This window comes from Trachypithecus francoisi, unplaced genomic scaffold (genome assembly GCF_009764315.1).
Source record: "Trachypithecus francoisi isolate TF-2019V2 unplaced genomic scaffold, Tfra_2.0 Lachesis_group4, whole genome shotgun sequence".
Classification (NCBI taxonomy): Eukaryota; Metazoa; Chordata; class Mammalia; order Primates; family Cercopithecidae; genus Trachypithecus; species Trachypithecus francoisi.
Genome location: NW_022681469.1, coordinates 68,209,666 through 68,227,824, shown reverse-complemented (window position 1 = coordinate 68,227,824; position 18,159 = coordinate 68,209,666). Strand labels below are relative to the sequence as shown.

Here is an 18,159-nt window from a genome sequence, read left to right as displayed (position 1 = left end):
CCATTCTTTTACTACCATTCAAATTCTTTTTATCTTTTACTACCATTCAAATTCTTTTCATCAAGCAACTAAATCAAAAAATTTTACGCTCCAAAATATTTTACAAATAGTCTATTTTAAATACAGCTAACCACACATGCACTAAAACTTACCGCTTGCCAACTTTCTTTTGTCTGAGATAATACCAATATTATGGGCTAATGACTGGGCAAGTGTAACAGCCATTACATCAGTTTTCCCAAACTGAAAAACAAAAACAAAAATAAAATATATATAAATCCAACTTGTCACTGAAAAAGAACCAGAGAAAAATGTCACAATATCGCTGAAAGTAAGTAATTTCTAAGCAATTTCTTTAGCAGAGGCTAAACACACTGTAGCCAACATTGAATATGCATTTGGGAAAAATTGGTAAGAAACAAAAATCCATGTTTGATTAGGTCTTACAGGGAATACTAGAAGTCAGGAAATAATCACAGCTTTTGGGTTTTGGAAATGTATATCTGAGTCCAAATTTCACCAGTGACATTCTTGAAAAATTCAATATTGGTATATAATTAAATCAGTCTTTTGGATAATACAAAATAAAATTAAATCGGTAATTTTTTTTAGAACTTGTTCATCTTTGTGTCCACTTGTAATCCTGAAATTCCCCTCAAGTGGAATAGAATGTGGCTTCAGAAAACAAATGAAATGAGTAACAGGAGGTAGTGACAATCTTTGGCCAACAGAAACTTAAGAAGAACTGAGGATATATTTTTCAATTTGTAGCCTCTTAAAGATACAAGTATTTTCTTTTCGATCATCTCCAATAGGTTTAGTGCCTTAGGAGTAAGAGAAACCCTTTGGAAAACCTACTCTATTTTTCTTATCCCCAAATATGTTAAATACTAAGTAAAAAATATCCAGTTGGGTTGTTAGGTGACAACCTGATGCTTCAGGGAATTATTCAATTCCCTGGAAAATCATTCAAAGTGAATAATAGGGCCTTATTTTCAATGAAGGTAAAGGTAAAGATTCTCTCAATGTAATCTGTAAGTAGCTTAATCTGGAAATTATTCCAAGTATAATATGAATATATAATAATTATCACATATTATCTCCCAGTATTTCCCCAGTCTGTTCTCTGGTCACTTATAGTAACCATATTAGTTTTTTATTTAATTTTTTATTTTATTTATTTATTTATTTACTTATTTAGAGACAGGGTCTCACTCTGTTGCCCAGGCTGGAGTGCAGTGGTGCAATCTGGGCCCAATAAAACCTCTGCCTCCCAGGCTCAAGCCATCCTCCCACTTCAGCCTCCCCAGTAGTTGGGGCTACAGGTACACGCTACTATTTTTGTATTTTTGATAAAGATGGGGTTTTGCCATGTTACCCAGGCTTGTCTCAAACTCCTCGTCTCAAGCAATCTGTCCACCTCAGCCTCCCAAAGTGCTGGAATTACAGGAATAAGCCATTGTGACAGGCCGCCATATTGATTTGTAATGTAGCAATCTAACATGTGGAGTATGTGAATACTGAGAAATTCTCTCTTAAGTATGAGGAAAACATTTTCAGCCATCATACCACTTTGTATTGTACAGATGTTCACACCTACTTCATTCACGCCTCCTCCTTTCAGCAACGAGCAAATCCCACCAATATAAGCTGCCCCGCTCCGGCTACTCTCAAATTGACTTCCCCTTTTAGAAAAGGAAATGAAAAATGCTTACTGTTCACAGTTCAAACATCATAGCACCTCTCATTATTAGTTTACCACATTTATTTTCTCAATATACATAAGATTTCTATACAATATATTCATGCTGCAAGGGAAGAATGTGCAAATTGTTTATACACGTAACCAAAGACAAAGGTTTATGAGGGATGTTTTCTCACAAGATTAATAAATATCTTAAATTGAAGTATATCTATTAAAAAATAATTGGTTGATATGATGTACTCTGAGAAAGACACAAAATCACTTCTCTGGTATTTCTGCCAAAAATACATAACTTAACATCAGGCATTCCCATGAGGAACAGTCAATTAAAATAATTGGTCTATACTCTCCAAAAGTATTAAACTCAAAATAGACAAAAGAAAACTGAGGAAATCTTTCAGATTAAAGGAGACTAAAGAGACATGATGATTAAATGCAATGTGTGATCCTGGATTGGATTTCGATGGGGAAAATTAGCTATAAAAGACATTATTGAGGTAATTGGTGAAATCTGAATATAGACCATGGATTACATAAAAGTATTGTTTATGTTAAATTTTCCAGTTTCAATAATTTACTGTGGTTATATAAGAGAATGTCTTTTTACTCTTAGAGAATATATACTATTTAATAATAAATCCCCAGTAAGTGTCTTCAACTTACTTTCAAAAGGTTCAGGAAAAAAAACAAAAACAAACAAAAAAACTGAAGGATGGATGAATGGAAGGAAGGGAGTGAGAATGGAAGAAAATTATGAAACAAATGGGGGAAAATGTGAATAACTGATGAATCTGAATAGAGGGCATATGCAATTTCCTTGTAGTATTCTTGCAACTGTTCTCTAAATTTGAAATTATATATAAAGTTACCCCAAAATACATCTTTTCTTCCTTTTATAACTTTCTTCAACAGTTCTGACTTTAGATGATAGATTTTTAAAATTCTACTATATATAATTTGCTATTACGTCAAATATGCATGCTATCAAAAAAAGAACATAAGAGTGAGAAAAAATTAAAAATAAATTCCAGAAATACTAAGCTCTCATCTTAGAACCAAAAACAGAGAAAACATTAACATTTAAAAGACAGTAACTTTAAAGAATATAATTTATCTGCAGTTAAGAATACTATATATGAGTATTAGCAGTATTTTTACTCAGTAAATGCTCTATTTAAACATCTTGAAAAATTAAATAAAACAAATATTAAGTAATAAAATAACTCAAAATTAAAACTTTTACACTTTCATGGCAATTTTAAACAATCTATACTTTAAAACTTTTTCCAAATCTATCTGCCATCTGCCATATCAAATCCTAATTGTGTTATGTAGCAGAAAGGATACATTTCAGTCACAATAAAGCATTTAACATGAAATCAGAAAAAGTAATACATCATTACAGAAGTTACGTACGAAAAAAGGTGTACTGCATCACTTTTCTCTTTGATAAAATCCCTCCTGTATTTCATAAACTCACGTAGGGTGATCAATGGATTTGCAGATATGGCAAACTTGTTGTCAGTTGCCCAGGTTTCCACAGCAACCAATACTATCCTGGTCTTAAGTTGGTCTTTATATATCTAGTATATTAATAAAATGAACACATCAGTTGTATATGTGGTAAAATCAAACAGTTTATGAACAGGACTACAAAACTCCTTTCATGGAAAATTCTTTCGAGTTTTAGTTAAAGCGAGATAACTTTCTAATTTACATGCATTTCCCTTGAGTAACTGAGACTGAAATTGTTGACTAATACCCAAAGAACAGAGCACTTTTTGGAAACAAAATGTCCCTTTTGACGAATACTTGCACCCTATTCAAAGTTCCACCTGAATCTGTTTTCTGGTATCCTGGAAAAAGAATTCACGCATGCTTGAGTTCCCTTAGCCAAAAATGGAGCAATGACGATTCTCCAAAGAAATAATTTATATACAACCTGACGGGCTCTGATTAGACTTATGAAGAAGGTACTAGCACAGCCTCGTCAAGGGAAGATTTGGGAAGTATGGAGGTATAGTGGAATTATTTAGTTGCATCACTGCCACAGCACCAGGCACTCTTGAAAAAGGTACAACTGTTGTACTGCTTCTCCGTCATTATAAGTCACTGTGAATATCTTTGTTAGGGGTATGACACAACCTCTGTTTTTACAGTGTGAAAAACACAGGATGGAATTTCAGGCATATCTATGGATAATTTCGACCAGTTCCTCTTCCCAGCCAGACATCAAAGTCAATAAAGTCTATTGCAAGGTCACCTGGGACTTACTAGACACCTTGGTTGAAGTGCAACATAGAGCAGTGAAACTATAAGAATCATATTATCCATTCTATTAGCAATTAGGAAATAAGATTCTTCTAGGGCAATAATGGACTGGGTTGATACTTACTAAGTCTGCTATGTTCACCACAGACTTCGCATAGGTATTGGTATATACAACGGAAAGCCGATGTTTTTTAAACTGAAAGCAAAAGAAAAAAAGTGAAGGTCTTCCAAAGTGATCAAATGTAAAAAAAAATCTTTTCTGTAAAAATGTGCTTTCTGTAAAAAAATGTCAGAGTCAGTTGAGATCAAGTTCTTTATCTGCTATGTTGCCTGAGACAAGGCTCTTAAAGGATTGAGGCCTCAATTTATTAATCTGGGAGATGAAGTAAGAAATATCCAATCCATCCATTTCATAGATTTATTTTTATCGGCATTGTTATTCAAAATGATAAAACATATGAAGTTGTCTATGAGTTGCAAGACATACAAATCTAAGTAGGGGTATAGACAGTAAAGTGGATGTGAGCACTGCTAAAAGCATACAAATTGAAAAGTTCTATAAGACTTATTCAGGAAGAAGAAAGCTCTAAGATAAAGGTCACAACAAGGTGGCACACAGGGCAGATGTGGATCACATAGATCTCTGTTTAGTCTCAAGTGTGTTTTAAAAATCAGGAAATATCATGTAAAATCCAATTTCTGGCTTCAATTAAAATTAGGATTCCCACCTGGTAATAACTGGCAAACACTGAGAGGCAGTTGCTCCCCTTAGCCAGGCCTCGCACCATTCTTTTCACCACAGGCCTCACTCACCTATACTGTCTTATATCTGGTTCATTTCACTTATGGTATATGTCTACAGACATCTATGGATATCTAAATTTGTGACCATCTAAAATGCTCAAAATATATGTTGTTGTAACTTATTTTATAAAAGTCCTGGAGAACAGTAACATTCACTGGATTCAAACAGGTGGAAAGATAAAACTTAGACCTAGCTTGAACAAGGAAGCAGCACTCAATCCTGATTATGTTGCGATTATTATTATTAGCAACCATAATAATTAAGAACTAAATTATGTATTTAATCATACATAAATAAATGATCATCTTTTCCTCAAATAAGTAAAGTAAAATGCCCTTGTACCTGAACTTAAGTAAAATTCAGTAATATGCATCATTAAACATTTTTAGTTTAAAACTTTGGTTACATGGAACAATTAGCATTATAACTCATTGCTGTGCTATGAATGTAGTCATACTGCCTTCAATATGCCCATTAACTGAATATAAACACTATGGGTCAAAATAATTTTATTCAACAACATGAAAGTTTTGTCAAGTTCTTATCCTAAGAATCTTCACTGGTTAGCTATGTAAGCATTTGCATATGATTTCTGCACAGTAACACCAAAGTAGAAAAATTGCTTTTCTTTTATTAAGATAAAGTTGTACCTTGCAAACTAAAATGTCACATAATTGGTGCCTCACTTTTTCAATATACAATGGAATTTCCATTTTTTTAAACCTTGCCATTTTAGTAAGTGGAGATTCAAATATTAGCACCTCTACTAACCAAGCAAATTCAAAAGTTGATACTGAGTCACAAAGTATTTTTGAAAACTCAAAAATTACTGCTAGTTATTTCCACCTATGAATATTTCCTAATTGCAGGTTGTTGCTAGTTAACAAATACATTTGATTATACAAATACCTTCTCCAGGTTACAGCTTGATGGGCTTCTTGCTTTTTCTAAACATATTTTTACACTCACCAGTTTTACCCTAGGCATGAACAGGCTTAAAAACAACAGCAAATCCTACCATAAGGTGATCATTCACAATCATCAGTTCAATGTATTTGGTTTCTTCTTCTACATTACGAGGATATCGATGAAGCTGTAACAGAGGAAAGGAAACAGCACCTAATTCAGCCCTCTAAACTTGGCTGTGAAAACCTAAAACATATGGAGGAAACTGACAAAACAAAATTTTCCCTTTTTATTCCTTCAGCATTAAAAAATTTTTTTCATCAATTTGTTTAGTTTCTGAGTTGGTAATAAATTAACATGGCTCAGAAAATTTAAGAAGTATAAAAGAACAGAAGATGAATATCTTCCTCTCACCTCTATTCTCCACCTACTCAGTTCCTAGTCCTTCCCCCACAATGGATACAGCAAGTTACTGGTTCCTTCCAAAAATATTTATGCATATAAAACTAAATGTGAATATATCCTTTATTTTGTACTTCCGTTTATTTCACTCCTTTCTGCATCTAGCAATTTTATTTAACAGTCTATCTTGAAAATAGGAACATATGAAGAGCATTCTTTTGGGTTTAAGGTCCTCTGAGGATCTCTGAGAGGGTACAGGGACTGGAGTGACTGGCACTTTTATTATTTAATCTCCAAACTGGGAGTGAGTCATGTGCCTTCATCTAGGATGGTTCAGAGGATCCCCAAATGACATGGGGTCTTTGTTAGAATAGCTTTGAGAACTCCCAGGCTGTCTTGAGTTATCTATTACAGCTAGCTTTCTAGAATATTGTCCTATTCTTTCAGTCTATAATTCAAAAACAATCATTTCACATTAAATCCTGATGGTAATCATTTTATCTAACTGGGTCTCAGGATAAATATGTCTCTACCTATTCATATATATATATGTTTATATATGAGTTTATATATAATATATATGAGTATATATGTGTGTGTATATATACATATATAAACATTCACAACATTTATAAAGGTCGTAGTAGTAATTCATGGAACATATGGGTCTGAGAGGCAATATATGGCGTATATGTGGTTATAAGCACCTCTCTGAGACCAGACTTCCTAGGTCAGAATCCCGACTCCACCAGAGTCACCCTATGTGGCTTTGGGCAAGTTTCTTGATTCTCTTATGTTCAATGTCCTTATCAGTAAAATGAGGATATTATAGGTTGAATATCTCTCATCTAAAAATCCAAAACTCCAAATGCTCCAAAATGAAAAACTTTTTGAGCACCAATATGACACTCAAAAGAAATGCTCACTGGAGCACTTCAGATTTCTAATTTTTGAATTAGGGATGCTGGATCACTAAGTATAATGTAAATATTCTGAAATCCACCCCCCCACCCGCCACACACACACACACACAAATCAAAATCTGCAACACTTCTGGTCCCAAGCATTTTGGAAAAGGTGTACTTAACCTGTGATAACACCTTCTTCTTAAGGTTTTTGAGGGTTACATGTGTTAACATAGTTAAAATTCTATAATAGACCCTATTATAAGAATTTTACAAGGTAAGTATTCAACGGTATTCAATAAGATTTAGCAATAATTATTCACAATAAAAATCTGTCTGTAAACATGTATTTTATTTCAAGGCAACAAAAAGAAGACACCTGGTTCCTTCAACTTCTTGATCTTACTAGAGATCTATTTCCTTCATCTTGTGTTTTTAATGGCCACCTCCCCTGCCCACACCACCACAGTGGTGATATCTTGATTCTGATGGCCACAACTCTTAACTTTTCTAAACTACTTGCCAGCTCTGTGATTTGAGCAAGTCATTTTCTCATGTCAGAGTCATCATTTTTCTTTCAGTGAAAGGGGAATAATAGTACCGACTTCATTTGGTTTAAAGCACCGTATCAGCAGTTATTATTACCCAGTCCAATATCCAGCGGAACAATCATAAAGCCCGTGACCTAATTTTATATCCTGGACTCCAAAGATTACTCAAGTGAGACAAAAGCATTTTGTGGCTTCACAACTGGATTGATTCATTCCTAAGGGGTTATATTCAAGGAATAAATACAAGGATAGAAACCATACAAGTGGATTCCACGATGTGGTACATATCTGGGCAAGGAAAGAAGCCTATTGTAGAAAGAACCTGAGATGCCACAAGCAGGAGCCTCATAACCCATAATATGATGAAGAAACATATTATCACCACTGTCTTGAATCCTTTTTGCATCTGTGAAATAACATGGTTCCCCTTTCTACTGCTTCTTCAGATCTGTCACCCTTACGGTTTACCACATCCTGACCAATTCCCAAACTAATACTCACCCTCTTACACAGACTTACTGTAGATTAAAATGATTGGCAGTTGACAATTGTTTTAAAATAACACGACATACCACTGTGAATACATACCTGCCGTTTACTCCTTTTTGGTCTTGGCTTCAAAATAAATTTTGGTGGAGTAATGTTTACTTGTTGAAATTCTAAAAGGAAATTAAATTTAATTTAACTTAGTGAATTTGTCAGATTTCTTCAATACAGGGCAAAGTTTTACCTGCCCTTCCTTCTTATGAATTTTATAATATATAATGCTGTACTTAATGATCACACAAAACATTTAGTATGTCAATACTAAACATTAATTTACTATATTAATACTAAATAAACATTTAAAAGATGAATATAGTTTGCAAAATATAGAACATTATTTCTGTTCTAATTTACTTCAAAAAAATTTCATATTTCTCCTATAAATATCATTACATTATTTACTAGGAATCTTCTAAACAGCCAACTCAACTTTCACTTCCATTACTAACCTTCTTGAGGCAGCAAAAGATAGAAGACGAGCAATGAGAAGAAGAAAAAATAATCACACATTCCTGAGTTCATAATTTATTAAGAAATTGTTATAGGGCCGGCGCGGTGGCTCAAGCCTGTAATCCCAGCACTTTGGGAGGCCGAGACGGGCGGATCACGAGGTCAGGAGATTGAGACCATCCTGGCTAACACGGTGAAACCCCGTCTCTACTAAAAATACGAAAAACTAGCCGGGCGAGGTGGCGGGCGCCTGTGGTCCAGCTACTCGGGAGGCTGAGGCAGGAGAATGGCGTAAACCCGGGAGGCGGAGCTTGCAGTGAGCTGAGATCCGGCCACTGCACTCCAGACCGGGCGACAGAGCAAGACTCCGTCTCAAAAAAAAAAAAAAAAAAAAAAAAAAAAGAAATGTTATAGGACACCAAAGTTTTGAGTTAATTTTTTCCAATTAATTTACATTCTTCTTTGCCCATAACCAAATTAATCTCAGGCTTTATCTGCTCTTGGTAGCAGATGTGAAAATCATACATCAACTGTTTATGCACATAGATTCATCTCTGAATATAAGATTAGGTTATTTACAAGGGAGGATTTTTCTACAAAGTGAAAGGAAAGTTGCAATCTTTCCCTAGGGTACAGATTTCCTAAAACTTTGATGACTGAACAACCTGAAGGGGCTTATTATAGGAATAATGCTATAAAACACTCAAGGTGAACCATTATCATTATTTTTGGATACTGTTCATAAAGGAGAGATAATAATAGTCAGAGAAATCTGTGACCAAGAAGCTGAATAATAAAATCAGGGTAAGGAAATTCATATTCTCTCTTTATTTCACATTCAAATATTCTCCCATCATGTCGTTTTTCAGAATGCTATGGCCTGGGCATACAAGGGATTTGCTGAGAAACGGAATAAGTTCTCTTTTATAATTAAAAAACAAAAAAAAACTAATAGGAAAAACAGAAAAACAAGATTGCAAAAGTAAACCATCTCATATCAATAATTCATTAAATGTAAATAGACTAAATGTTGTGCCTAAAAGGCAAAGATTGCCAGACTGGATTTTTTTTTTAATGCAAGACTTAACTATATGCTGTTTAGAAGAGGGGCACTTTAAATTTAAAGTATGGAAGAGGATACACCTTACAAACATTAATCACAAGAGAACTGTGAAGGAAATATTAATATCAGACAATGTAACTTCAGGACAATAAGTATCTGGGAGAAAGGAAACTATTTCCTAATTATAAATGGGTTGATTCATCAAAAAGACACAATGCTCCTAAATGTTTATTCACCTAATAACAGAGTTTCAAAATACATAAAGCAAAAAGTGACAGACCTGAAAGGAGAAATAGACAAATTCAAAGTTACAGTTAAGGATTTCAACAATCCGCCCTCAGTAATTGAAAGAAAAAAAAAAGCAAACAGAATCATATGGACACAGAAGACTTTACACTATTAACCAATTTAACTAAGTTGGCATTTTTAACACTTTATCCAATAATTGAAGAATACATATCCTTTTCAAGAACACATGAAACATTCACCAAGACAGGCAATATCATAGATCATAAAGCAAGTCCCAATAAATTTTATTTAAAGAAAATGAAATGACACAGTATTTTCTCTTATTGCAATTCTATTAAATTAAAAAATCTATAATAAAAAGGTGCTTGGAACAAAATAACCAAGTATTTCCATATTAAGCTCTACATTTCTAAATAACCCATTGGACAACGAAGAAATCACCTGGTAATTTAGAAAATGTTTTGACCTAAAGTAAATAAAAATATGACAAGTCAAAATACGAGGGATGCAGGTAAGGCATTTAGTGCTTGAAGGGAAATGCATAGCTTTAAGTGGTTATGTTAGAAAAGAAAAAAAAAGTTTAAATTATGATCTAACCTTCCACCTTAACAGCCCAGAAAAATAAGAGCAAATTAAACACAAATCAAATAGAAAAAAAGTGAGACTAAAAACTTAAAAACAAAAATCAATAAAATTGATCAGCAGGACTTGACCAATAAAGAAAGCAAATCACTACAGATTCTATAGATATTAAAAAGATAATATGAGGATATTATGAAGAGCTTTATGCCAATAAATTTGTTAATTTAGTTGAAATTCCTTGAACGTGTGTATATGTAGATAATCTGAATAATCCTGTATCTATTAAATAACTTTAATTCTTAATTAAACTCTCCAAGAAAACTGCAAGGCAAGATGACTTCACTGATGAATTCTACCAAACATTAAAGGAAGAAATAATACCACTTTTACACAAACTTAAAAAAAAAAAAGAGTCGGAAACTTGTCCTAACACATCTTGTAAGACCAGCAAAACCCTGGTACTAAAACCAGAAGAGAAAACTAGAGTCCAATATGCTTTCTGAACCTATACATTAAAAATGTTTAACAAAACATAGGCAAATCAAACCCAGTAATACACAAAAATATAATCTACCATAACCAACTGGGGCCCATTTGAGAATGCAAATTAGTTTCATATTCAAAACATCAATGTATACAATTCATCACATTAACAGATTAAAGGAGAAAATCATATGATCATCTCAATAGACATAGAAAAGCCTTTGACAAAATTCAACACCTATTCTGGATAAAAACCCTTAGCAAACTAGAATAGCAGACTGATAAAACTACTCAGCTGCAAATATGTACTACCTTTCATAGAAAAGGAAGGATGAGCAGAATCAAGAGCTGAGAACATAGAGCCAAGAGTCATGGAGAATTATTTCCAGGCCTTGAAACCCAATCAAAAAGGGTCAACATTTGCCCAGCAGAATTTCAGAACTGCAATGTCGGTGTCTTTCTTGTTTCTCAAATGTTCCCTCTTTTGTAAGGGAATGTCTATAGCTGGTCCATTACTGGATCCTGGGAGTACAAGGGCAGATTACTTGTCTCTTCAGTTTTACATATAGAAGGATTAAGAGAAATTACACCCAAAGACTCTCATCCACACCTGGACCTGACTTAGATAATGAGATTTTAGACTTAGAGCAGATGCTATAACAGGATGAAACTCTTAGAGACCTAGGGAGGAAGAGAATGTATTTTGTAGGTAAAAAAGACAGGAATCACTGGGGGCCAAAGAGAAGAATTTGACAGACTTTAAGATGACCTCTAATAGTCTCCACTTCCTGGTACTCACGCCCTTGTGTAATGCCCTCTCTCTGAGTGTAAGTAAAACCTGTAACTTGCTTCCAACCAATGGAATACAGCAAAGGTCATTTCTCCAGATGACATTATGTAAGATTGTAACTCATCTTGCTAGAGACTCTCTTCCTTACCAGCTTTCATTACACGAGCACCAGTGTTGTGAGCTGCCCTATGGAGAGGCCCATGTGAGAAAAAGAGTAACCATTAGCCAAAGCCAGCAAGAAACCAAGGCCCTTGGTCTAAGAGGCTAAAAAGAACTGAATTCTGCCAACAACCACTGCATATCATTCCACAGTTGAGCCTTGAGACAAGACGAAGTCCTAGAAAACACCTTGACTGCAGCCTGTGAGGGCCTCTGAAGCAGAGAACCCATCTAAGCCATTCTTGGACTCCTGATCCACAGAAACTATGAGATAATAAGTGTATATTGTCTTAAGAGGTGCATTTTGTGGTAATTTATTACTCAGCTACTTTCTAATTTTTCTGTACATAATAAAAATGTATTCCTCAGCAATAGATAACTATACAATGCCACTGTATAATCTCATTCCCTTGAGAGAAGGCTGGACCCTGTGACTCATTTCTAATAAATACTATGCAGCAAAAGTGATCAGATGTTGCTTTTGAGATCAGGTTAACAAAAAGACTGTAGCTTCCATCTTAGGCATCGTGCCTCATTCTCTCTCTTCTCTTGGTCTCTCGCTCTCTCCTAGAACAAGTTAGCTACCAGGTTGGTGGGGGGCAGCCCTGTGGAGAGGCCCATGTGGTGAGGTACTGAGGCCTCACAACAATCATATTAGTGAGGTCAGAAGCGAATCCTCCCCAGTTGAGCGTTCAAATGAAACTGGAGTCCCAGCTGACAGTTACGCTACAAACTCACGACACTGTGGGCCGGAGGCACCCAGCTAAACCACACCCAGGTTCCTGATTCTCAGAAATCATGAGATAATAATGTTTGTTTATTAAAGCCACTAGGTTTTAGAGTAATTTGTTACACAGCAATAGATAATACAATAGATAAGCAATAGATAATAACTAATACAACACCTACACTAAAAATGACCAAATACTGAAAGAAATTTTAGACTCACTACTAATAATATGCTGTTTTTCCCCATTAATCCATACTTTTAATACAATTCTAATAAAAATCTCAGAATTACAGAAATTGACAAGTAGTTTCTAAAATTTGTAGGGAAATGTGAAGGGCCCAGAATAGCCAGAATTTTGGGGGAAAAAACAGAATTGGAGGATTTATGTTATTTGATTTCAAAACGTATATAAAGCCACAGTAAGCAAAACAAAGTATGATAAGGGTAGCCAAATAAAGTAAGAGTCAAGAAATTGACTCATTTTTTTTTTTTTAAAGACAGAGTCTCGCTCTGTCACCCAGGCTGGAGTGCAGTGGTCCGATCTCAGTTCACTGGAAGCTCCGCCTCCCGGGCTTACACCATTCTCCTGCCTCAGCCTCCCGAGTAGCTGGGACTACAGGCGCCCACCACCTCGCCCGGCTAGTTTTTTGTATTTTTTAGTAGGGGTTTCACCGGGTTAGCCAGGATGGCCTCGATCTCCTGACCTCGTGATGCGCCCGTCTCGGCCTCCCAAAGTGCTGGGATTATAGGCTTGAGCCACCGCACCCGGCCGAAATTGACTCATATTAATACTTTTTGACAAAGACATTAAAACAATTCATTGATTAAAGGAAAGGAAACTCTTTTCAACAAATGGTATTAGAATAATTGTATATTCACATAAAAAATAATAAAATAAAACTTAACCCCTACTTTTCACCATGAACAAAATGTAATTTGAAGAGGATCCTAGATCTAAACATAAAAAATAAAACTAAAGAGTTTTTAGAAGAAAACACTAGAGAATATCTTCAAAACTTGGAAGCTAGCAAAAATTACTTAGCATAGAGAAAGCAATAACGATAAAAACTAATGTTAAACTTCACAAAATTTAAAACATCTGTTCATCACAAGATGCCATTAAGTTAAGTAAATGAGCAAACCAAAGACTGGGGAAAAGATATTCATAAGGCAAATTTGGCAAAGGCCTTCTATCTAGAATATGTAAGTACTCCTACTACTTAACAACAAAAAGACAGAAATTCTGATTAGTGGCGAATAAGTGTATATACTACACATCATTAATCACAAGAAAAATGCAAATTTAAACCAAAGTGAGATCACACCAAATACACTAGAACAGCTAAAATTAAAGAATAACAGAGCAGATGTTGATCAAGATGTGGAACAATTAAAACTCTCAGAGTGCTGACGCAAGTATACCACTTTGTGTACCCACTTTGGAAAAAGGTTTCAGCAATTCCTCATAAAACGGTGGCTCTCAAAGTGTGATTCCAGCACCAGCAGCATTAGCATCACCTGGGAAGTACTGGAAATGCAAATTCTCCAAACCCACCCAAGATATACTGATTTAAAACTCTCAAGATAGGACCAGCAATCTGTGGTTACCGGTCCTCCAAATGATTCTGATGCATGCTAAAGTCTGAGGACACTTTCAACACAGTTAAACATGTACCTACCCTATGGCCCAGCAAATGTATTCCTTGGTGTTTACCAAAGAAATGAAAATATGTGCCCACAGAAAAGACTTGTACAAGAATGTGCATAGTTGCTTTTCTCATAATAGTCAAAAACCAGAAACAACCCAAATGTCCATCAACTTAATAGATTAAAAACTGTGGTATAGGCCAGGCGCGGTGGCTCATGCCAGAATCCCAGCACTTTGGGAGGCCAAGGCGGGTGGATCACTCAAGGTCAGGAATTTGAGACCAGCCTAACCAACATGGTGAAACCCTATCTCTACTAAAAATACAAAAATTAGTCAAGCATGGTAGCGTACACCTGTAACCCCAGCTACTTGGGAGCCTGAGGCAGGAGAATTGCTTGAACCCAGGGGGCGGAGGCTGCAGTGAGCCAAGATGGCACCATTGCACTCCAGCCTGGGCAACTGTGCAAGAACCCATCCCCCTGCAGAAAACAAGTGGTATATTCATAGGACACAATATATTCAATAATTTAAAAGAATGAACCATTGCTACTCTTGACAACATAAACCTCATAGGCACGTGCTAAGCAAAAGAAGCTGCAAATAGTACATGATTCCATCTGTATAAAGTTCTACAACAGACAAAAGAAACGGCAGAGGTGGGAGGCACAGACTACAGAGGGTACAAAGGAAGTTATTGGGGTAACAGAAATGCCCTCTCTCTCAACAAGAGTGTATGTATGTAAAAATTTATTGAATAGTACACAAGACTTTTATATTTCATTGCATATTTTTTTAACTGGGTGCATAGGCCTCCATAGGAAATAAGATTTTCCCAGAATATGTTCTCAGAAACACTAGTCCTGAGACAGGTGCATGCCATGTAAAGGAAACGTTCCACAGTCCAACAAGTTTGGGGAACAGCTGATCTTATTTCTATCTCTGGGAAATACATAAAACATAACAAGATGATGATGTTAATAATCTATAATCCAATTAAACTTTATGCAATCTAAAATAAATAAGCTTACTTTTGAGACTATTTCACAGAAATTGTAGTTGTGACATTTATTTGTCTATATCTTGTTTTCTTTTAACTTATCACAGTATATCATAAGTAATGTTGGGAGACAAAACTCTCTCAAAATTGACAGTGCCAACTTCTGATGAGAAAAACTAGAAACTAATTGAAACAGACCTGAGTTTTCAAAGAATATGTCTAAAACTCATTTTAATAACACCAAAACTGCCAAGTCACCATCAAAGTTTCTGCTAGAAAGAAACCCTGAACAATTTCCTCACAAAAAAAAAAAAAATCCTAGCAAGCCTACAATCAAGTCTTTAGGGGAAAATCTTTATTTATTACTTTAAATATTAATTAATGTTCACTGCTTCCAGTAATACCCATTAAATTATAGCTTTATTCCCACACAGCTAGTCATGATTTATTTTCTTATCAGAATAGGGATTGTAAAAAGTTTTATAAGACCACTGAAAGAACCGTCTAAAAAGTCTGTGAGAAGTAAGAGCATCTATATTCCCATTTGAAAATTTTTCAAAATAGTAAATTCTATTAAATCTTCTCTCCCTCTGGCAGCAGGAAAGAAGGGGAGAGAATGTTCATTCTCTTTAGGGAAATTACAGGAGGGTAAGTAGTTAAAAACTTATGTCAGAGAGAAAGGAACATTAGGAAACATTTATTTCATTTTCTGATGAAGGGACAATGTAAACTTCTAAGTGATTTTCTAAGCATTAGTTTAGGATTACTCTCAGGCTGGCGATTTTTCCATTTCCCTCTGTGATTCTCTACCATAGTACATTTTCATAGTGTCATAATTCAAAACTCAACTTCACCCCTTGCTAGCTGTGGGACCCTGGAAAAGACAAACTAGCTGAGCTCTGTTTCTTCATCTACAAACCGGGAATAACATTAATCTTACAAGGCTGCTGCAAAGCTTAAAATGAGATTAAAAATTAAAATAATCAGGCTGGGCACGGTGGCTCACACCTGTAAACCTGGCACTTTGGGAGGCCGCGGCAGGTGGATCACGAGGTCAGGAGTTCGAGACCAGTCTACTCAATATGGTGAAATCCTGTCTCTACTAAAAATACAAAAATTAGCCAGGCATAGTGGTGCATGCCTGTAGTCCCAACTACTCGGGAGGCTGAGGCAGAAGAATTGCTTGAACCCAGGAGGCTGAGGTTGTAGTGAGCTGAGGTCGCGCTACGGCATTCCAGCCTGGGCGATAGAGCAAGACTTTGTCTCAAAAACAAAACAAAACAAAAAATAAATTAATTAATTAAATTTAATTAAATTAAATAAGGTTCACTAAATAGGGGAGGAAGCATCTCCATACCAGATATCCAGATATCTTCTGAATAAAGATATTCAGAGTGCTGTCTGTCTTCAGGAGAAAATAAATGAGTCCAGCACAGCCAAAGAGAAACGCACCCTACATAATCACTGCTCCACTAAGGAGGGCAAAGTATGCATGCACCACCCTTCTTGTCATGTGAAGACTTGGAAGCAACTCTAGAAGCAACACAGGTTACTAGATCCATTTATTCAACCTAAAATAAATAAGCTTACTTTTGAAAATATTTCACAAAATTTGTATTTTTGACATTTGTCTATTTCTTGTTTTCTTCTAACTTATTATAGTAAATCATAAGTAATCTTGGGAGACAAACACTCTTAAAATTAACCTAGGTCCATTTCAGTGTAGATGAGAAGAAAAGACTAATTTCACAAATAGCACATAATGATAACAAAAGTTAACCTATAATAGTTCTTTCTTAAAATGCTAGAGCAAAAAAGAGACAAGGAAAACAATAAATAGGGAAATGATTAAGAGTTCATCCCTATGTTTACAAGACCAGTATTTCACCAAGAATGAATTTGCATGTACTTTGTCTCACAGACCAATTGTGGCTCTAATCTTGTTTCTCCTTTAGTGCCTTATTTTCAATTTAAAAATTTTTTTAAGTTTTCCTCCACATCTTTCCAAACTCATCTGTGGGGCTGGTTTGCATTTTATTCTCCCTCTTGATGTGACTTGGCTCTCCTTCTAAACACGTCAAAAGCAGATGTGGGCTAATGATACTCCACAAATAGATTAGTTCTAAGGCATTAAATAAATTACTGAAGTTGTTTTTTAAATAAAAAGTCACTATATGAACATCATACCAGATGGAAGATCATCCAAGGGAAATTCAAACAGTCTGGATTTGTAAACCGAATGAAAATGGAAATCCTCCTGAAATGACACAAGCAACAGTGATTAAGCATGTACAACCGAATTATCTCCAGCCTTAGGCAAACGTAGCTGGAGACCCTTAAAAGAACCACAGCTTGCCTATGCATTCTCCTAGGTTTAGAGAGGTGATGAACCATTGCCCAACCCCTTCTATTCGCTCCTGAATTCTCTCAGCACCAGAGCAATATCCAATGAGAAGAAAAATGCCTTCACAGAGAAGCCAAAGCCTATAGTAACGGAAAACAAATGAATGAATTTATTCCCCCAAGGACAAATAAGACATTTGGCAAAATGACTTCATGTTTTTTTTATTACTGGTTCCTTTCACGGATCCCTGCAGCCTTTTAAAAGTCAGAGAGCTTTGGTAGGCAAAGACTACAGAGCTAACAATTTTCATAGTATTGGGGAGCAGGATGCCTGGTATAAGTAAATGTCCAAAGTGGACCCAGTTCTGAAATTCAAGTGTCATACAAGCTATATTAAAAAGCAAGAGATAAAAAGTCATATTTTTCTTCTAAAAAGTTAATAAACACTCAAATATAATTTCATCTGGCTTTATCCAATTACTAAAAAAAAAAAATTAGAATGTCATAGGTTTCATATTATCTTAAAAAAATCATACTGTCAAGCAAAGTGACAAGACAGGCAGCAGTGGGTACC

General features: G+C 35.3%; 1 protein-coding gene across 10 annotated transcripts in view; it reads right to left on the bottom strand.

The window, feature by feature from the left end:
- ADAM22 (ADAM metallopeptidase domain 22) overlaps positions 1-18,159 on the bottom strand; it is a 255,535-nt gene that overhangs the window by 69,626 nt on the left and 167,750 nt on the right. For all 10 annotated transcript variants that reach the window (XM_033194589.1, XM_033194595.1, XM_033194592.1 and 7 more), the window contains 7 exons: positions 17,430-17,499; positions 8,134-8,204; positions 5,800-5,874; positions 4,101-4,172; positions 3,122-3,288; positions 1,601-1,685; positions 153-243 (listed from right to left, as the gene is read on the bottom strand). In XM_033194589.1, coding sequence (XP_033050480.1) covers positions 153-243; positions 1,601-1,685; positions 3,122-3,288; positions 4,101-4,172; positions 5,800-5,874; positions 8,134-8,204; positions 17,430-17,499 — 631 coding nt within the window. The remainder of the gene's footprint in view (positions 1-152; positions 244-1,600; positions 1,686-3,121; positions 3,289-4,100; positions 4,173-5,799; positions 5,875-8,133; positions 8,205-17,429; positions 17,500-18,159) is intronic.